Source organism: Thamnophis elegans, chromosome 13 (assembly GCF_009769535.1).
Source record: "Thamnophis elegans isolate rThaEle1 chromosome 13, rThaEle1.pri, whole genome shotgun sequence".
NCBI lineage: Eukaryota > Metazoa > Chordata > Lepidosauria > Squamata > Colubridae > Thamnophis > Thamnophis elegans.
The window spans coordinates 4,797,112-4,817,259 of NC_045553.1; the positions used below are offsets into that span (position 1 = coordinate 4,797,112).

At 45.5% G+C, this 20,148-nt stretch overlaps 1 protein-coding gene across 1 annotated transcript in view; it reads left to right on the forward strand.

The window, feature by feature from the left end:
• GCN1 (GCN1 activator of EIF2AK4) overlaps nt 1-20,148 on the forward strand; it is an 84,922-nt gene that overhangs the window by 6,433 nt on the left and 58,341 nt on the right. Inside the window, 13 exon segments of the mRNA XM_032229065.1 lie at nt 669-777; nt 2,333-2,431; nt 3,122-3,256; nt 3,439-3,507; nt 4,989-5,097; nt 6,021-6,099; nt 9,980-10,104; nt 13,139-13,189; nt 13,466-13,564; nt 14,775-14,948; nt 15,931-16,083; nt 17,615-17,707; nt 19,792-19,867. Coding sequence (XP_032084956.1) covers nt 669-777; nt 2,333-2,431; nt 3,122-3,256; nt 3,439-3,507; nt 4,989-5,097; nt 6,021-6,099; nt 9,980-10,104; nt 13,139-13,189; nt 13,466-13,564; nt 14,775-14,948; nt 15,931-16,083; nt 17,615-17,707; nt 19,792-19,867 — 1,371 coding nt within the window.

Sequence of the window (20,148 nt, forward strand, 5' to 3'; positions counted from 1 at the left end):
AGTAGCTATCAGATGTCCTTTGATGAATGGTGCAGTGGTTGGAGGTGGAGCTCTCGCCTCATAATCAGTAGGCTGTGAGTTCGATCCTCGGTAGAGGCAGATATTCATCTCTCTGGTCACGTTGAGACATATATCTGCTGAATGTAACTCCGCATTGGCGACAGGAAGGGCTTCTGGCCACTAAACACTTAAACTCCATTCAGACCCCAACCCTGCAAGGGATTATGGGGTCATTAAAAGAAGAAGATGATGACGAGATGTCCTTTGATGTCTTGGAACTTCATTTGTCCCTGGCCATTATACAAACGGTTGAGGAAGTTGTATCAAATTGTAGCAGCGGGCAGTGAAATGGATTCCTGTGCAATCATGAGGTCAGTGGTGGGATTCAGCCAGTTCGCACCACTTCGGGAGAACCGGTTGTTAACTTTCTGAGCAGTTTGGTGAACTGGTTGTTGGAAGAAATCATTAGGTCGGAGAACCGGTTGTTAAATTATTTGAATCCCACCACCGCATGAGGTACACTAGAAGTGTGCGCCTTGGTACAGCTGCAATCCTTCATCTTAACTCTGTAATGTTTGACTAACTGTCCCATCTGCACCAGTGATGGGAATCTCACGATACTCCCGAAGCCCTTAGATTAATTCCCTTGTTTGTCCTTTCTGTCACAGCAAGAGCAGTGGATCGGCTGCTTCGTTGGCTCTTTCGTGGACCTGTCTCCTCGTTCGCATTGTCTTCCCGACACTAGACAAGAGGCATGGAGAAACATGGGAGAAACTGGTAGGATTTGCCTTGATTCGATCTGTGATCTTTCCCCCTTAATCTTGGTTGGATTACAGGTAGTCCTTTGTGGTCCTTTAGGAATTGAGCCCCGAATTTCTGTTGTTAAGCACGACAATTGTTTGCCCCGTTTTATTTATTTATTTATTTGTTTGTCTAACATATACAAGATAACAAGTATACCGTATTTTTCCGTATTAATGTCCCTAGGCTTTGAGCAAGCAAAGCAAGTAGTAATCAATAGAATGAGGGACATGGAGTTCCAAGAAGAATTAAATAGGTTGCCTCTCCACAGTGGGGACAGAATAAAACAGGGTGTGTGGGATTCGGCAAGATATCTGAATGACCTGATCTCTCCAAAACAAAGAATAGCTTTCTTCAGAGCCAGATTTAACATTCTTCCCTCAGCACTCCTCCAGGGCAGGTATAAAAGAACACCTATAGCCGAACGCGTTTGTATATGTGGTAAAGGAGAAGTGGAAGATAATTCTCATGTACTATTACACTGCGAGCTATACAGAGCTTGTAGGTCTGCATATATTCTCCCCTTATTAGAGAGATTGCCAGGGAGGGCAGACAATGTTTATCTAGGCTTTCTCCTCCAGGACACTAACCCGGCTACCACATATGCAGTGGCAAAGTTCTGTGCTGCTGCAATGTCCATAAGAAAAATATTGGCTACAGTATAGTACCATCTTGTACCAATTATCTGGACATACCTTAACAATCTTTGGACCATAATGTTATTATCCACTTTTAATGTAAATACTTTTAATTATATTTTAATGTTAGTATTTTTAATATAGTGTAAAGACAAATGTATTTGCTGGTCTTTGACCGTAATAAAGATCTTACTTACTATTTGTTTGTCTAACATATACAAGATAACAAGTATTCCGTATTTTTCCGGAGTATAAGACGCACCTTTTTCCTCTCAAAAAAGAGGCTAAAAATCTGGTTGCATCTTATACACTAAATACAGCATTTTTGGCCTCCCAAAAACGCACCCCCTTTGCAAAAATGGATGTGCAGAGGGTTGGGAAGCTTTCAGAGTGATTCTGGGGGCTGGGGAGGGCAGAAATGAGCAAAAAACTGGCTGTTTTTTGCTCAGTTTCACCCCCCCAGCCCCCAGGAGCACTCTATAAGCCTCCTAAAGGCTATGCATGCCTTTAAAAAAAACAGGCCTATTTTTGCAAGAAATGGGCTGTTTTGGGGAGATCTGCAGAGTGCAAAAAGTTTTTTTTTTTAAATTTGCCTCTTCAAAATGTCTTATACTCTGAAAAATACGGTGAGTTTTGCCCCCTTTTATTAATTAATTGTTTGTTTGTCTAACATGTACAAGATAACAAGTATAGACATGAACATAAATATTAACAAAGTCGTTTTGAGGGTAGGAATTGAAACAATTTACTTCCAGGTTGCGAGGGGGGTCTGTAAATATTTTCACGGCCCTGAAAATATTTTTTGGCTGCTGACAAGGAGTGTCCACAAGCTAGAAACAGATCAGGAATGGTCAGCGATATGAAATGATCCCTTTACGTGTCTTTATTAACAGGTGGAAGTTCAGTGTTTCCTGCTGCTGGAGATCCTGGGTGGCTCCCGCAAACCTGTGGTGAATGGGGCCGTGAAGAAGTTGAACAGACTCTGGAAAGAGGTGAAGTTACATTTTCTGCAAAAAAGCATCCGGGGTTCAGAGTTTTCTGCCCATCTTGTCTCTTCCGGATGTGTTGAGATTGGGTATCTTGACCAGGCTTGGAAGAAACCATGATCCAATACATTGAGACAGTGTTTTCAACCCTGACAACTGGAAGATGTTTGACTTCCAACTCCATATGTTGGAAGACTCCATAGGAAGACCTGGTTCTGCCAGCGGGCGTGGGGAACCCAGAGCGGGACGGAGCCCATTAAATGGCTCGTGTAAATGTCTGATTTTATTATATTAATTTATTATTAGTGATATCATTATATTAAAGGTAAAAGTTCCCCCACTCATGCGTGCTGTTCGTTCAATCTTATATTATGATATTACCATTAGTTACCGTATTTTTGGAGTATAAGACGCAGCCGAGTATAAGACGCACCAAGGTTTTGAAGAGGCAAATTAAAAAAAAAGTTTTTGCACTCTGCAGACCTCCCCAAAACGGCTCATTTTTTGCAAAAACGGGCCCGTGTCCCCCCCCAAAAAGGCATGAATAGCCTTTAGGAGTCTCGTAGAGTGCTCCTGGAGGGAGTGCCCCCCCCCCAAAATGAGCAAAACAGCCCATTTCTTTTTCAAAACAGCTTGTTTTCCCTCATTTCTGCCTCCTCAGTCCTCAATATATATATATTTTTCTTTTGACCTCAGAATCCCGGGCTGGTGGATCAGTACCTCTCCATAATTCTCCATTTGGAAGCCAATCAAGGATATGCAATCATGCTGGGCCTGCTTGTCCAGTTCTGCACCACCCAGAAAGATCTCAGCACCATCAACAAACACAAGGTAAGTTTTTGGTTGTTTTTTTTAAAGGCCATTTGGCATTGGAGAAAGATAACGGCTGCTTAGCCAATGGCGAGCAGGCTGTGTAAGGTTGGTGAATTTCATAGCGAACCTGCATTCTCTGACCTACTGTGAAGTGATGTGTGTTGTTACATATCAATATCTTGACTATTTTCATTATTCAGACTGCCCTGCTTGATTTCTATGTGAAGACCATCCTGATGAGCAAGACCAAGCCTCAGAAGCACGTCCTGGTGAGAAAGAAATCCCTCAAAAGTTCCCAAACTATCTATCTTCTATGTACCTTTCATCCATCCATCTATCTTCTATCTATCTTCTATCTATCTTCTATCTACCTATCATCCATCCATCTTCTATCTATCTTCTATCTACCTATCATCCATCCATCCATCCATCCATCCATCCATCTTCTATCTACCTGTCATTCATCCATCTATTTATCTTCTATCTATCGTTTATCTACCAATCATGCATCCATCTTCTATCTACCTATCATCCATCCATCCATCCATCCATCCATCCATCCATCTATCTATCATCTACCTACCTACCTACCTATCTACCTACCTACCTACCTACTACCAATCATCCATCCATCTTCTATCTACCAATCATCCATCCATCCATCCATCCATCCATCCATCCATCCATCTATCTGCCAATCATCCATCCATCCATCCATCCGTCCGTCCGTCCGTCTATCTATCTATCTATCTATCTATCTATCTATCTATCTATCTATCTATCTATCTTCTATCTACCAATCATCCATCCATCTTCTATCTACCAATCATCCATCCTTCTATCTTCTATCTACCTATCATCCATCCATCTTCTACCAATCATCCATCCATCCATCCATCCATCCATCCATCTATCTATCTATCTTCTATCTATCAATCATCCATCCATCTTCTATCTACCAATCATCCATCCATCCATCTTCTATCTACCTATCATCCATCCATCCATCCATCCATCCATCCATCCATCCATCCATCTTCTATCTACCTGTCATTCATCCATCTATTTATCTTCTATCTATCGTTTATCTACCAATCATCCATCCATCCATCCATCCATCCATCCATCTATCTATCATCTACCTACCTACCTACCTACCTATCTACCTACCTACCTACCTACCTACCTACCTACCTACTATCTACCAATCATCCATCCATCTTCTATCTACCAATCATCCATCCATCCATCTATCTGCCAATCATCCATCCATCCATCCATCCATCCATCCATCCATCCATCCATCCATCTATCTATCTATCTATCTATCTATCTATCTATCTTCTATCTACCAATCATCCATCCATCTTCTATCTACCAATCATCCATCCTTCTATCTTCTATCTACCTATCATCCATCCATCTTCTACCAATCATCCATCCATCCATCCATCCATCCATCCATCCATCCATCCATCTATCTATCTATCTATCTATCTATCTATCTATCTATCTATCTTCTATCTACCAATCATCCATCCATCCATCTTCTATCTACCTATCATCCATCCATCTATCCATCTCAAGGTGGACTCGGCCTTCTGTTCTTCCGGGGTGGGTAAAATGAGGACCCAGATTGTTGGGGACAATAGGCTGCTGACTCTGTAAACCTGTATATCTGTGAAGCACCGTAAAGCAGTATATAAGTCTTTAGTGCTGTTGCTATTTTAGCGGTGCTGGTTCCTTGCAGGACAATTGTGCGCCTCTGCTCCGGTATGTGTCTCATTCCGAATTCAAGGACCTCATGTTGCCAGCTTTGCAGAAATCTCTCTTAAGGAGCTCGGAGAACGCCATTGAAAGTGAGTGATTGAGGGAATCATATGTAACGGGTCGCCAACCTTTCGGATCTCAGGGGCCACTAAATTCATAATTTTAAATCCCACAGACCACTAATATGATCTGCCTAATGAATGGCTGGGTGGGCATGGCTAGGTGGTCATGTGACTTGGTGGGCGTGGCCAACTTGATGTCACTCACATCAAGCCAGCTCCTCGCCTGCCCTCCTGGGCTCCTTAGGGCCCCAACAGGAAGCAGTTGCTGGAGCTAAGCAGCCCCCAGGAGAAAGAGTTGGCAAAACAGCTCAGTTCAAATTGGATCTGACCGAGAAGGAGGCTCAGCAGAAGCACCTCACTGAGGACTAGGAGCATGGGCTTTCCAAGCAGAGGAAAGACCTGAGGGAGTGCAAGGCCAGGTGCCGGCGCCTGGAGGCTCAGCGGGCTGAGATGATCAGCCAGGATGCAGTCCCACTGGAACGAGGTCCTCCGGCTCTTTCCCACCAGCGGCGCTTCCCCCCAGCCTTCGCCCAAAGCCCCCCACCAGGAGGCCGAAGCAGACCCCAAGTCGGAATTTCTGCCCCCCTCTGACCCCCACAAAAAGCCCCCCAAGGGGGAGACTCTCTGCAGCAACACAAGCGTTCATTGCACGTATCCATCCCAGGGGCCGTAGTTCATTCTAGACTGCTTTTGCTGCAACCACTAATCCTTAGTAAAAGTACCTATCCCTTCAGCCAAAGGGAGTCGAGGGTCTTCTTTCCTAGGGACCTAGCTGGGACGAGCCTGACCATTGCATGCCAGCAGTTCCAGAAAGCCCCCATTTTATTTTTCTGTTGGTACCTCCGTAGCCGTGAATGCAAAATTGGCTGCAGTGGTTGGTTTTGGTGTGGCTGTTGGCAAGCCTTGAAAGCCTTTGGCCTGAACATGCGTCTTCTTTTTCTTTTCTTTAGCAATTTCTTGCTTACTGGCGTCTGTCACTCTCGATCTCAGCCAGTATGCTCTGGACATCGTGAAAGGGTTAGCCAGTAAGTGATTTTTGTTTACATATATGTTCCTTTTAGGCAAGATTCTCTCTAGTGCAGTGTTTCTCAACCTTGGCCGCTTGAAGATGTCTGGACTTCAACTCCCAGAATTCCCCAGCCAGCATCTGCTGGCTGGGGAATTCTGGGAGTTGAAGTCCGGACATCTTCAAGTGGCCAAGGTTGAGAAACACTGTTCTAGTGTGTCTACCTTCTTAACCTCAGCCTCTCATTATTGTGGGTTTTCCTGTTGTGTTAGAATTCCAATAGGAGAGAATGCAGGTCTTGACTTGACAAGCACAACTGAGCTCCAAATTTCCATCCGCTAAGCGAGGCGGCTGTTAAGAGAGCTTTGCCCCATTTTGCAACCTTTCTTGCCACCGTTGTTTTTTTTAATTATAAAATTTTATTAACCATTTCCATAACATATAATCACATGTAAATTATTACCTAGACAATATCATGTTATAAGAGAGGACAATATACATGTGCAATCATCTTGCTTTAAAATCAAGCCTAGTATACTTCCCCCACCACCACCCTCCCCCCCGAGCCCCCACAACCCCCCCCAGTATACTTCCCCCACCACCACCCTCCCCCCCCCCGAGCCCCCACAACCTACCCCCCCGACTTCCCAGAACCCGTACACGGCATAGATATTTAACAACCACAGTCTAAGATATTGATAAAAAATAAAAGTAAGAAGTTAATAACATCTTTATGTTGAACTTAGCTCCTTCTTGCTAAACTAACTTTAGACAATTTAAATCATTCCTAATCTTAAGCATAGGCTATCTGGAATTTCTTAGTCCCATATTTATTTTGAATATAATCAATCCATTTTTTCCAGTCTCGTTTATATCTCTCATTTGAATGTCTTGTCACCGTTGTTAAACGAATTACTGCTGTTAAATTAGTAACACCAATTTGTCCGGTGGATCTGGCTTCCCTGTTGACTTGGCTTGTCGTAAGGCCACGAAACAGGATCCCGTGATCATGGGACCCTGGGGATGTTGCAACAGTCGTGAGGTGTGAGAAATGCTCCCTTGGCTGTGGAGGAAACGGGGGAAGGGCAAAGTCAGACGGGGCAGGGCAGAGGAGAGGTAGAACAAGGGAGAGGGAGGTTCAGATGAAGACCAAGGCCTACCCTGTCCTTATCCTAGGGAGTAGGGAAGAACGCAGAAGAGAGCAACGGGGGTTGCGTGGCTTACGAGAAAGGAAGGGCCCATTTCCCTTCACAAGGCACACCTGGGGATGGAGTTTAAAGGAGAGGCAGTTGGGAGGGGCATTTGTCGGGAACGAACACTGAGTTTGCCTAGTGGTGGCCTTCCAGCTTCAACGGACCTTGGAGGAAGCTAGTTACCTTGACCCCTTCCAGTCCGGCTTCAGACCTGGTTACAGCACAGAAACCGCTTTGGTCGCATTGACCGAGGATCTCTGGAGAGCCAGGGATGGAGGCCATGCGTCCATCCTGGTTCTCCTTGACCTCTCAGCGGCTTTCGATACCATCGACCATGGTATCCTTCTGCGATGACTGCGGGAGGTGGGAGTGGGAGGCACTGTTTTACAGTGGTTCTCCTACCTCTCGGACAGGTCGCAGTCGGTGTTGGTCGGGGGGCAGAGATCGTCCCCGAGGCCCCTAACTTATGGGGTGCCACAGGGCTCGGTCCTTATCCCCCCTACTATTTAACATATACATGAAACCGCTGGGCGAGATCATTCGGAGGCACGGGATAAATACCATCAATACGCGGACGACACACAGTTGTATCTGTCCGCCCCGTGCCAACTCAATGAAGCGGCGGACGTGATGAATCGGGGGTCTTGAGGCCGTTAAGAACTGGATGAGAGCTAACAAACTGGTACTCAACCCAGACAAGACCGAGTGGCTGTTGTGTTTTCCTCCCAATAATTTGGCCAATGTTCCATCACTCAGGCTGGGGGGTCAAATTTTACACCCCTCAGACAGGGTTCGCAACTTGGGAGTCCTCCTGGACCCACAGCTGACTTTTGACCATCATTTGTCAGCTGTGACCAGGGGGGCATTTGCCCAGGTTCGCCTGGTGCGCCAGTTGCGGCCCTACCTGAATCGGGAGGCCCTCACAACAGTCACTCGAGCCCTTGTGATCTCTAGGCTGGAATACTGCAATGTGCTCTACATGGGGCTGCCCTTGAGAGCATCCGGCGACTTCAGCTAGTCCAGAATGCGGCCGGCGCGAGTGATTGTGGGCGCACCGCGGTTCGCCCACATAACACATATCCTCCGCGAGCTGCGCTGGCTACCTGTTGATCTCCGGGTGCGCTTCAAGTGCTACTTACCATCCATAAAGCCCTCCATGGTAGTGGATCTGAGTACTTGAGAGACCGCCTTCTGCCGATTACCTCCCTTCGACCCATCAGATCGCACAGATTAGGCCTCCTCCGAATTCCATCCGCCAGTCAGTGCCGACTGGCGACTACGCGGAGGAGAGCCTTCTCAGTAGCAGCTCCGACCCTTTGGAACGAACTCCCCGTGGAGATTCGTACCCTCACCACCGTCCAGACCTTCCGCATAGCCCTCAAGATCTGGCTATCCCGTCAGGCCTGGGGATAAGATCCTAATCCGCCCCACCCGAATGTTGAATGAATGTTGTGTTTTACTGTTTACTTTATTTTATTCACATATTTTATGTTTTGTCTTGCACTCCTTCCCACAAATTGTAAGCCGCCCTGAGTCCCCTCAGGGAAAAGGGCGGCCTATAAATGACAAATAAAACTATAAAACTATAAAAAAAAACTATAAAAAAAACTAGTGCAGAGTTGTGGCCTGCATTCCTGGCGTTCTTTCCGACTGTTTGAAATAGTTACAACTTTCTGGGTGTTTATCTCCTCTTGCTGGAATTATCCATCGCTCCTGGAACTCCTTCCTTGCCCTGCTCGAATGATTCATTGCTGTCATTCTGCTTACAGAGTTTGGGCTGCAGGTTTGGGGAAGAGGGACATTGGGAGCACAGTTGGTGCCAATAAAGAGACTCACACCAGTTCTGTGCCTTTGTGCCAAGCCCCAGGTCATCACAATATAAGTCACTTTTTCCCAGTGGTGTTGTAACTCTGAACGGTCACTTAAATGAAGCGTTGCACGTTGAGCATTATCTCTATTTCCATTTTTAAATTTCTTGCCCTTCCTTGAAACTCTGGCCGTGTTCGTGGCCTCCAAGTAGATTGAAAACTTACCTTTCCATTGGTCATGTAACAAATGCTTGTAAATGGAGGCATACCTGTACAGGACTCCGGTATAACGACGATTCCAGGGGACAGGAACTACTGTATTTTTTGGAGTATAAGACACACCAAGATTTTGAAGAGGCAGGTTTTTTTTTAAAAAAGAGTTGCACCCTGCAGACTTCTCAAAAATGGGCCGGCCCGTTTTGTCAAAAAAAAAAAAAGGGGGGGGCATGCATAGCCTTAGGAGGCTTGTAGAGTGCTCCGGGGGTGGGGGGGACGAGCAAAAAATGTCCCTGCTTTTCTCTCTTATTTGCCTTCCCCAGCCCCCAGGAGTTCTCTGGAAGCCTCCTAAAAGCTATGCATGGCCATTTTGGTGATGGGCGGGGTTTGGGGAGGCCAAAAAATGCTGCATTCAGTGTATAAGACGCACCAGATTTTCACCCTATTTTTTGAGCTAAAAAGGTGCGTCTTATACTCCGAAAAATATGGTACCTCTGAGGAAGGATCCCCTGGAAAGACCCACCTTCTCTTATAACAGGCAGGATGGAGTGATTTTTGGAGACCATCTCTGGCCTGTGGCCTCTGGACAGTTCTTTTCCATTCGACATTTCCTCATTTCTCTTGCACCTCTTCCCCAAAAGAAAGCCCTAGTCCTTTAACGCTCCTGTGTTTGCTTTTTAGGCCAGTTGAAAATCCAACAGTGCTCACCTGAGGGACAAGGCCGTCGTTGCCCTAAAGAATTTGGCTCTGCAGTGCAGTGACCCGTCCACCGTGGAGGCCTTTGGGAAGCACCTCTTCGCCATTTTGGGAGGTCAGTAATTCTTTTTTGGGGAGAAAAGGGCTTTGTCAGGCTCCGGAAACAAAGCAAAGATCCATTGTGATTTTCTCAAGCAGGGCAGTGGTGGGATACGACCGGTACACCCCCGGTACAGGCATACCGGTGCCTGCTGGTAGCATCATGGTACTGTTCCGGTATGGTGCTCTGGAGGGCCCGCCCCGCCCGCCCTCCTTACCTGTATTTGAGCCGATTGGGGATTTCGCGCACACGCACGGAGCGTACGGTGCCTACGTAATGCTCCGTCAAGCAGCTGAAGCGGGTGGTACGTACACATGCGTGTGCTGTGCACGTGGTGGATGTCGGGGCCCCGTTGCAGTTGTACTGGTTGCAACGGGATCCGGGACCCACCACTGACGCAGGGAAGCACCTGTAGACAGAGTCTTGCCAAATCGGAGAAAACTGCTACCTGCACAAAGCATATCCTCTATTAAGGAGAGGCTGTCTTCACCTCCTTTCTCATACACAAATTCTCTGAATTGAGTTGTTTTTGTCAGAAATGTAATCTTCCCTCTTGGAAAACTGGCCCCGCTACATAGTTGCCCTCTTCGTTGGTTTCATTCTTTCTTTCTCCTCTTCTGCCAAGCGAGGCAGAGAGTTGCTTACATCAAGGCGGGGCGGTGGTGGTGGGGTCCATCCTTGACAATTTTAGGACTTGTAGACTTTAATTCCCAGAATTCCCCAGCCAGCTATGCTGTCTGAGGAATTCTGGAAGTTGAAGTCTATAAATCTTTTTTTTTAAATAAATTAAAATTCATTTATTATTAAAATATTGGACAAAGTGCGACCATCCTGGCATTAACTCCACCATGCATACTAACGTAAAAAAAGATGATATAGAAATAACATTGTCTTCTTACATTAATTATAGTATATCTCTATCTTCTACTCAATATAATTATATTTACCTATATTATATCACATTCCAAGTTCATAAATCCTAATTATTTCTTGTTTCAACTCTACCCCTCGTTTCCCGTCATTGGTACATACTAACGTAAAAAACATTGTCTTCTTACATTGCATTGCTAGTTATAGTATACCTATATCTCTATATCTATCTATCATTTATCTATCTATCTATCTATCTATCTATCTATCTATCTATCTATCTATCTATTTATCTATCTTCTACTCAATATACTCATATTTACATATATTACATCACATTCCAAGTTCATAAATCCTAATTATTTCTTGTTTCAACTTCTACCCCTCATTTCCCGTCATTGGTACATACTAACATAAAAAACAGATGATATACATATAACATTGTCTTCTTACATTGCATTGCTAGTTATAGTATACTTACATCTATCTCTCTATCTACCTTATCCATCCATCCATCCATCCATCCATCTATCTTCTACTCAATATACTCATTTATATTTACATATATTACATCACATTCCAAGTTCATAAATCCTAATTATTTCTTGTTCCAACTTCTGTCTCTCGTTTCCCCCTCATTGGTAAAATCTGTTCCATGTACCATGATATTCTGATTCTCCTTTGTTTTTTTTAATTCTAGCGTCAATTTGTCTCATGTCTGCACAGACAAATATTTCCTTATCATCCCACTTTCTAAAAGTATATTTTCATTTTCCATTGTAGGGCGTATTCCATTCTTGTTGCTGTTATGATATGTAAAATTAAACATATTGACCCTTTACTGAATTTTCCTGTTGTGATTCCTAATAAGAATAACTCTGGTTTAAATTCTGACCGTTGTCCAGTGGTGGGTTTCAAAAATTGTTCGAACCTACTCTGTGGGTGTGACCTCCTTTGTGGGAGTGGCTTGCCACCCATGTGACCGGATGGGAGTGGCTTGCCGCCCTTGTGACCGGCTATGAAGATGCCGACGACACTTGTCAGAACCACCTTAAATTACCTCGCACACAGCACTGGCATGCATAGAATATGATGTAAACTTGTTTTTTAAAAGGCATCTTTGGTTTGCGTTAAAACAACTTCAACACACACAATGTTCTGATTGCACCACAAACGCAGTAGTCATCCTTACCTTTCACAGAGGCACTGAGTTTTATAAAAGGAGCATGATAGTGTAGAATAATCATATCCAAGGACCAGTGGTGGGTTTCAAAAATTTTTTGGAAGCCTCTTCTGTAGGTGTGGCCCTGCTTTCCGGGTCCACTGGTGGAACCTCTTCTAACCGGTTCGGTAGATTTGACGAACCGGTTCTACCGAATAGGTGCGAACTGGTAGGAACCCACCTCTGCCGTTGTCCAATCATTTCTTCCAACCCACCTCTGGATACCTTGCCAGAATTCTTTCGCTTTTTTTGCATGTCCACCACAGGTGGTAGTATGTGCCCAGTATTTGATTACGTTTCCAGCCATTCGGGAATACATTGCTGAACATTTTGGCCAATTTTGCCGGTGGAAGGTGCCACCTGCAAAACATTTTGTATAGATGCTCCTTGTATGCTGTGGTCATGATTAGTTTTCTATTTTTATCCCACAATTTTTGAAGTCCATACATCTTAAAAGCCCAAGATTAAATGGTTCCACCACAAAACCGCGGTAGACTAAAGCGCACTCGACGAAAGCGCGTACGTGACGTCATCACAGCGTGACGAAAACAGCACGCTGTGAGCGGGAAACTTAAAATTAACGCGGTAAATCTAAACCTAACCCCCCCAAACCTAACCCCCCCCAAACCTAACCCTAAGCCTAACCCTAAACCTAACCCTAAACCTAACCCTTAACCTAACGCTAAACCTAACGCTAACCCTTAACCTAACCCTAAACCTAACCCTAACGCTTAACGTAACCCTAACCCTAACCCTAACCCTTACCTTTATGTGAATCGGCTTGCTTTAAAAGTGCTTTTTAAAGCGCACTTTTTCTTGTCGCGCTGCTGATGACATCACGTACGCCGCTTTAATCGGGCGCGCTTTAGTGGACCGCGGTTTTGACGTGCCACGGATCAAATAGCCTAGAATTATTTCTTTAAACTCCGTGTTAACCTCAGAACTCCATTTTGACAGGTGCGGAAGGAAAGTTGACGGTGGTGGCTCAAAAAATCAGCGTCCTCTCAGGTAAAGTTCTTAGCCGATTGTAGAGAATGGAATGAATGCCGATGTGGCCTGGGCCCGTGTTTGATTCATCGGCACGGTTTTAGACTTTTTTTAGATTTTTTTCTGGCAATTGTTTTCCCGGAGAAGGAAAGGGAAGGGAAAGGTTTGGAGGTTGGCTCAGGATCCGTTTCGAGACGGAGCGTTTTGTCTTTTGCCGGCTGCAGCGCTGTTGCCATTTTGATGTTTTAATGAATGAAGGAAAATTGAATTTGAGGCGTGGCGTCTCGTTCCTTTCAGGGATTGGTAGTTGCAGCCATCATGCTGTCTCGGGGGCATCCAATCAAGTTCTCAGTGGGACCATGGTTGAGCTCTTCATCCCCTTCCTTCAGCAGGAAGGTAAGAACATTTTTGGCAATTCTTTCAAAGATAACCGCCCCACCAAAAAAACAAAAACAAAAAAAAACTATTCTGGCTGTGGGATTTCTAGCAAGCCAAGCTTTTACTGGAGTCAAATCTAGTAAGCTTTTGGCTAAGACTCCCTTCCTTCCTTCCTTCCTTCCTTCCTTCCTTCCCTCCCTCCCTCCCTCCCTCCCTCCCTCCCTCTCTTCCTATCCAGTTATGCCCTTTCCTTCCTTCTCTCCTCTTTCTCCTTCTTTCCTTCCCTCCTCTTCTCTTTCTCCTTCTTTCCCTCTCCTCTTTCCTTCCTTCCCTTCCTCCCTCTCTCCTCTTCTCTTTCTCCTTCCTTCCCTTCTCTTAACTTCTCTTAACTTCTCTTCTCTTTCTCCTTCTTTCCTTCCCTCTCCTCTTCTCTTTCTCCTTCCTTCCCTCTCCTCTTTCCTTCCTTCCCTCCCTCTCTCTTCTCTTTCTCCTTCCTTCCTTTCCTCTCCTCTTCTCTTTTTCCTTCCTTCCCTTCCCTTCTCTTAACTTCTCTTCTCTTTCTCCTTCCTTCCTTCCCTCTCTCCTCTTCCCTTTCTCCTTCCTTTTCTTCTCTTCTCTCCTCTTCCCTTCTCTTCTCTTACCTTCTCTTCTCTTTCTCCTTCCTTCCCTCTCTCCTCTTCTCTTTTTCCTTCCTTCCCTTCTCTTCTCTTAACTTCTCTTCTCTTTCTCCTTCCTTCCTTTCCTCTCTCCTCTTCTCTTTTTCCTTCCTTCCCTTCTCTTCTCAACTTCTCTTCTCTTTCTCCTTCCTTCCTTTCCTCTCTCCTCTTCTCTTTTTCCTTCCTTCCCTTCTCTTCTCTTAACTTCTCTTCTCTTTCTCCTTCCTTCCCTCTCCTCTTCTCTTTCTCCTTCCTTCCCTCTCCTCTTTCCTTCCTTCCCTCCCTCTCTCTTCTCTTTCTCCTTCCTTCCTTCCCTCTCTCCTCTTCTCTTTTTCCTTCCTTCCCTTCTCTTCTCTTCTCTTCTCTTAACTTCTCTTCTCTTTCTCCTTCTTTCCTTCCCTCTCTCTCTTCTGGGTGGGATATAAACAAAACAAAATACAATTGGTTTTCCTACACATTGCAGTGAGTTTGGTCTACACCTGGTTCGTGGTGTTCCTTCCCATGCTATAATTCTATGGTACCGCATTTTCTTTCTTTTCTCCCTCTCTAAAGAGCGCTTTCTCTTTTTGCAGTCCACGAAGGCACTCTGGTACATGCCATTTCCATCCTGGCTCTCTGGTGCAGCCGATTCGTCACGGAAGTCCCCAAAACGCTGGTGGAATGGTTCAAGAAAGCATTCAGCCTTAAGGCCTGCACGTCTGCTGTCAGGCATGCCTATCTCCAGTGTATGCTGGCTTCCTTCAAAGGTGAGAAAGAGGGGTGGGCCATCTTTGAGAAGCCAGACAGGTGTGTTCTGGCCGAGGCTTCCCAAGAGCATGAAACAAACTCCTGATCCCAACAAAAAACCCTTTGATTAATTGACTGTGAATTCTGCTCATTCACATCCAGCAAAGTCTTTCAAGGGAGGATTTACGGTCACAGACCTTATCTGGCTTGGAGAGCTGCCAGGCCGAGATCTGCAGAACTTGGGAAGGAGCCTCGGAGAGTCTCGAACCAATGAAGCAAACGAATTATCTCCTGCAAACTCCACTCCCCTTTCACTCCTCTTTTATTCCCTCTGGGAGGGGCCCTTCATCGCCCACCTGTGGCCTCACTCCCAAGTCGCCCCCTGTCCTTTAGCTGTTCCCTTTGTCTGGCAACTCTGCACATACGCACACTGGGAACAGGCTCCAGCTGTTCTTCTGCCTCACTGATGTCTGACTCCGAAGGCAGCTGATAACTGTCAGACGGCCCTGGCCCCCTCTCTGCCTCCGACACAGAGCCCTTGTCAGAGCCTTCCCCAGACTCCAGGACTGCATGCACGCAGCGGCCAGCTGCTCTTCTGTGTTTTGCTGCACACGTGTGCGGTACAGCTGGTCTTCACGCCTGCGCACGCCAAAACCCAGAAGAGAGCAGCTGGCCAGTGCACATGCACGCAACGGAACAGTATGCTCCCTCCCATATTTGGGCATACCAGGTGGCTTTGACATAACACTTAATCATTCCTTGGCTCAGCTGACAAAGGAGGAGAGCTTGTGGCTTAGAGGTTAATACAACTGCCTAATATGTAAAAACAGCCCAGGTTCAAATCACAGCAAGGGTATGGCTAGCTGATGAGAGCTAAATAGCTTGAAATAGATCTATACTAGTCTCCCTTCATTTATTTATCAGCAAAAATGCAGTGTGTGTGTGTGTGTGTGTGTGCGCGCGTGCGTTAATCCCTGAATATATAATTTTCTGCTTCTGTAGGCAATGTCCTCCTACAAGGTGCAGAGATGCTGCCCTTACTGATCCAGACCGTGGAGAAAGCAGGAGCTCAGAGCACCCAGATTTCTCTGGTGACGGAAGGTGTCGCTGCAGCTTTGCTAATGTGTAGACTTTCGGTAGCTGATGCGCAAATAGGTAAGATCCCCCGCAGTGAAAGGGAAGCTGCTTTCGGCTGTTTTCAGCAGAGTTCTATTTCCTTTAGGCTAATGAATTATTAGGCACGATCCGAAGGACTTAATTGTGTAATTGGCCCACACTCTCTCCCCACTTCAGCGGCCGCGCGAGTGATAGTGGGTGCACCTCGGGTCACCCACATAACACCTATCCTCCGCGAGCTGCGCTGGCTACCTGTTGATCTCCGTGTGCGCTTCAAGGTGCTTCTTACCACCTATAAAGCCCTTCATGGTAGTGGATCTGGGTACTTGAGAGACCACCTCCTGCCAATTACCTCCTCGAGACCGATTAGATCTCATAGATTAGGCCTCCTCCGAGTGCCATCTGCCAGCCAGTGCCGGCTGGCCACTACGCGGAGGAGAGCCTTTTCAGTAGCAGCTCCGACCCTCTGGAACGATCTCCCCGTGGAGATTCGTACCCTCACCACCCTTCAGACCTTCCGCGCAGCCCTCAAGAGCTGGCTATCCCGCCAGGCCTGGGGGTAAAGATTTGATTCGCCCCCACCCGAATGCTGAATGAATGTTGTTTATTTTTTAATTATGTGTTATGTTATATGTTACTGTTTGTATCCCCTCCCTATAAGTTGTTAGCCGCCCTGAGTCCCCTCAGGGAAAAGGGCGGCCTATAAATAAACTTATTCCTATTCCTATTCCAAGCTTTTTTTCAAGATCTGACTTTAAAGATCAGAAAAGTCAGCAGTTACAGCAGTTCGAATCCCTAGTGCCGCTTAATGGAATAAGCGCCCGCTACTTGTCCCAGCTTCTGCCAACCTAGCAGTTCGAAAGCACGTAAAAAATGCAAGTAGAAAAATAGGGGCCACCTTTGGTGGGAAGGTAACAGCGTTCTGTATGCCTTCGGCATTGAGTCATGCCGGCCACATGACCATTGAGACGTCTTCGGACAGCGCTGGCTCTTCGGCTTTGAAACGGAGATGAGCACCGCCCCCTAGAGTCAGGAATGAGTAGCTAGGGGAACCTTTATCTTTTAATACCACTAAACTCAGAAAAATGCAACCCCAGGTTGCCATAAAACAAATCACAATTTTCTCAACAATAGCAGACTAATAATAAGAGAGAGAGAGAGAGAGAGAGACAGACAGACAGACAAAATCACACAATTGAGGCATAATCTTGTATGCCCTCTAGAATCAACTCACCTAGTATTCTGGCCTCCACCATGACACAGAATTGTGATACCTAATTCCTCCTCTTTGACATTTTATCTCTCCCCGTAATATTGATCAATTATTAGAAGTTATTTCTGGCGACCAACAGCAGTTAGTACTAACCAGATTTCGCCTTACCTGGAGGGTTTGAAATCCGTTTCTGGTTAGCCTTATTTATAACAATAATAAAGAGTGGGATGCAAATTAAATAAATCAACTGATTTGCTCAGGTTGCCTTACAGAAGGCGTGATACCAGTTAAGCACAGGGTGAACTATCAGCTCAGTCAGTTAAAAAAAAATCCTTTTTTTAATCCTGCACTTTTCAGAAAACAAACTAAACAGCTTATGGCAGCTTATATTGGATGAGAAAAAACAGATCTTCACTTCTGAGAAATTCCTGCAGTCTGCTTCAGAGGAAGGTAAGAAGGAGTAGGGGGTAGGAGTAGAGTACAGTGGAATAGGAAGTGTATCTACAAACAACATACTGGTAAGTCATAGAGCATAAATCATCAGATACAGTCATAAATCTTCTATATATATAAAAATGGCTGTGTGTGTTTGAGTGTGTATGTATGTTCCAGCTTAACTCTGGAACGTCTCAAGCAATTTCAACCAAACTTGGTACACGGATTGCCGTATTTTTCAGAGTATAAGACTCAGCGGAGTATAAGACGCACTAAGGTTTTGAAGAGACAAATTAAAAAAAAAATTCTTTGCACTCTGTAAATCTCCCAGAAATGGCCCATTTTTCGTGAAAACGAGTCCGTTTTTTTTTTTAAAGGGCATGAATAGCCCTAAGAAGGCTTGTAGAGTGTTGGGGAGGGGGCAAAAATGAGCAAAAAACGGCCCATTTTTGGTCAAAAAAAAGGGCATTGGGAAGCTTATAGAGTGCTGGGTGCTGGGGGAGGGGGCAAAATTGAGCAAAAAAAGAGAGGACCATTTTGTGCTCATTTCTGTCCTCCCCAGCCTCCAGGAGCTCTCTGAAAGCCTCTTACAAGCTATGCATGGCCATTTTAGTGAAGGGGGTAGAGTTTCAGGAGGCAAAAAATTATCAGTGTATAAGATACCCAGATTTTCAGCCTCTTTTTTGAGGGAAAAAGGTGCGTCTTATACTCCGAAAAATACGGTACTTACCTTCTGGAAACAAACTGTGGTGGGTAAGACACCCCTAACACTCCTCGGGATGTGTGTTTTGTTAAGATACAGCCTGTTGTGCTGTAAAACGGCTTCTACTGTACTGCCTTAAAATGACTTCTACTGTACAGAGCTATGGAGTTGCAATAGTAATGGCTTTGCAGTACTCCACAAGGGGGTCCCTCTGGTAACATTAGAAATTGCGGCAACGTTCATGGAAGGCGGATTGGGACAAATAAATACCCAGGCAGTGCCCGGTTATCAGCCAGTCATAAGTTATAAACAACAAGGGATAAATCATAAGATACTAATAGGGGAAGGTAGTAGGAAAGATGAGGAGAATGAGGAGATCAGAAAGAGGTGAAGGATAATAGCAAAACAGCCCTACTACACAATAGGTATAAGACAGCGCCGAGGGAGAGTAGAGTAATGGCACGGAGAGAAAAAACTATCTTGGTGTCTAGTTGTCGGCATGTCATGCCCTGGAGCAGTGAAGGGAGCCATTGAAATAGTTTATGCCCAGGATGTGAAGGGTCTGTAGCTACTTTCTCAGCCCTCTTTCCGGCAGAAACAAAACCAGTTTATTACCTGTGATAAATTTCACCTTTACCAACTCTGGAATTCGGCAAAACGGTTTTATCGTTTGTTTTAACAGCTGACCTGTTAGGGACACCAAAGGTCAGATATGTTGCTCTTCCTTGAATAGTTCTTTTCCTTATTAAAACCACTGGAGATCTGCGATCCTTGAAAAGGAGGGAATCTATCATTCGATCCCAACTAGTCTGTAGAATAGAAGTAGGGCACTTTCTCCAGTTGTGCTGACGAGAGAATCCAGGAATGGGTTAACTCCGTCTGCTAGCTGATTGGACTGAGTCTGCCAAAGTTGAGATGACACGCCTCGGCTGCCTGTGTCTGCCAGCTTTTTGACTCAGTCTGAGCTAGGACAGACATGTTTCGAATTTCACATTCCCTAATTCTCCTCAGCGACAGAGACTGGTTAGCAAATCTACCTCGGCTGGCTCCCGGCAAATCTACCTCGATTGGCTCCTGGTTTTGGCCCGTGGAGCTGCTGAGGTTATTCCAGCGTGAAGAGCTTTCAGCTTGACCCCGTAGGGTACTTTTTCATCCACTTTTTGGAGAGCGATTCTTATAAATTCCGGCCATTCACTCATGCTGCATATCATTAACTTGGGCAACTTTGGGATGTATGGACTTCAACTCCCAGAATTCCCCAGTCCTGGGGATGGGGATCTCCTGATATAGAAGATATCCGCAAATATCCTTCAATTTAGAACTGGTCACTTAGCAAGGATTTGGAGGGTTGCAACTGATTTCCATACACTGAAGGTCTGTTTTCCACTCACTGCAGTCATGTGTACAGTTCTTCAGTTGACCGAACGCCTTCTCTTAGACCACGAATGTCGGCTACCTGGAGCTAAAATCCAGTAAGTAGATCTTAGCGTGCTTTTATTGCCTATATCTCACACAGGTTGGGTATATCTAAGAACTGTGGTGGCGCAGTGGTTAGAATGCAGTACTGCAGGCCACTTCTGCTGAGTGTCGGCAGTTCGATTCTCACCAGCTCGAAGTTGACCTCAGAAGGATGGAAGGCTGAGTCGACCTGGATCCCTGTCAGGATCAAACTCCAGGCTGTGGGCAGAGTGTGCTTGCCATTCTACACTTTTGGGCTGACTTAGGCTTCCCGAGAGCATGAAGCCAACTCCTG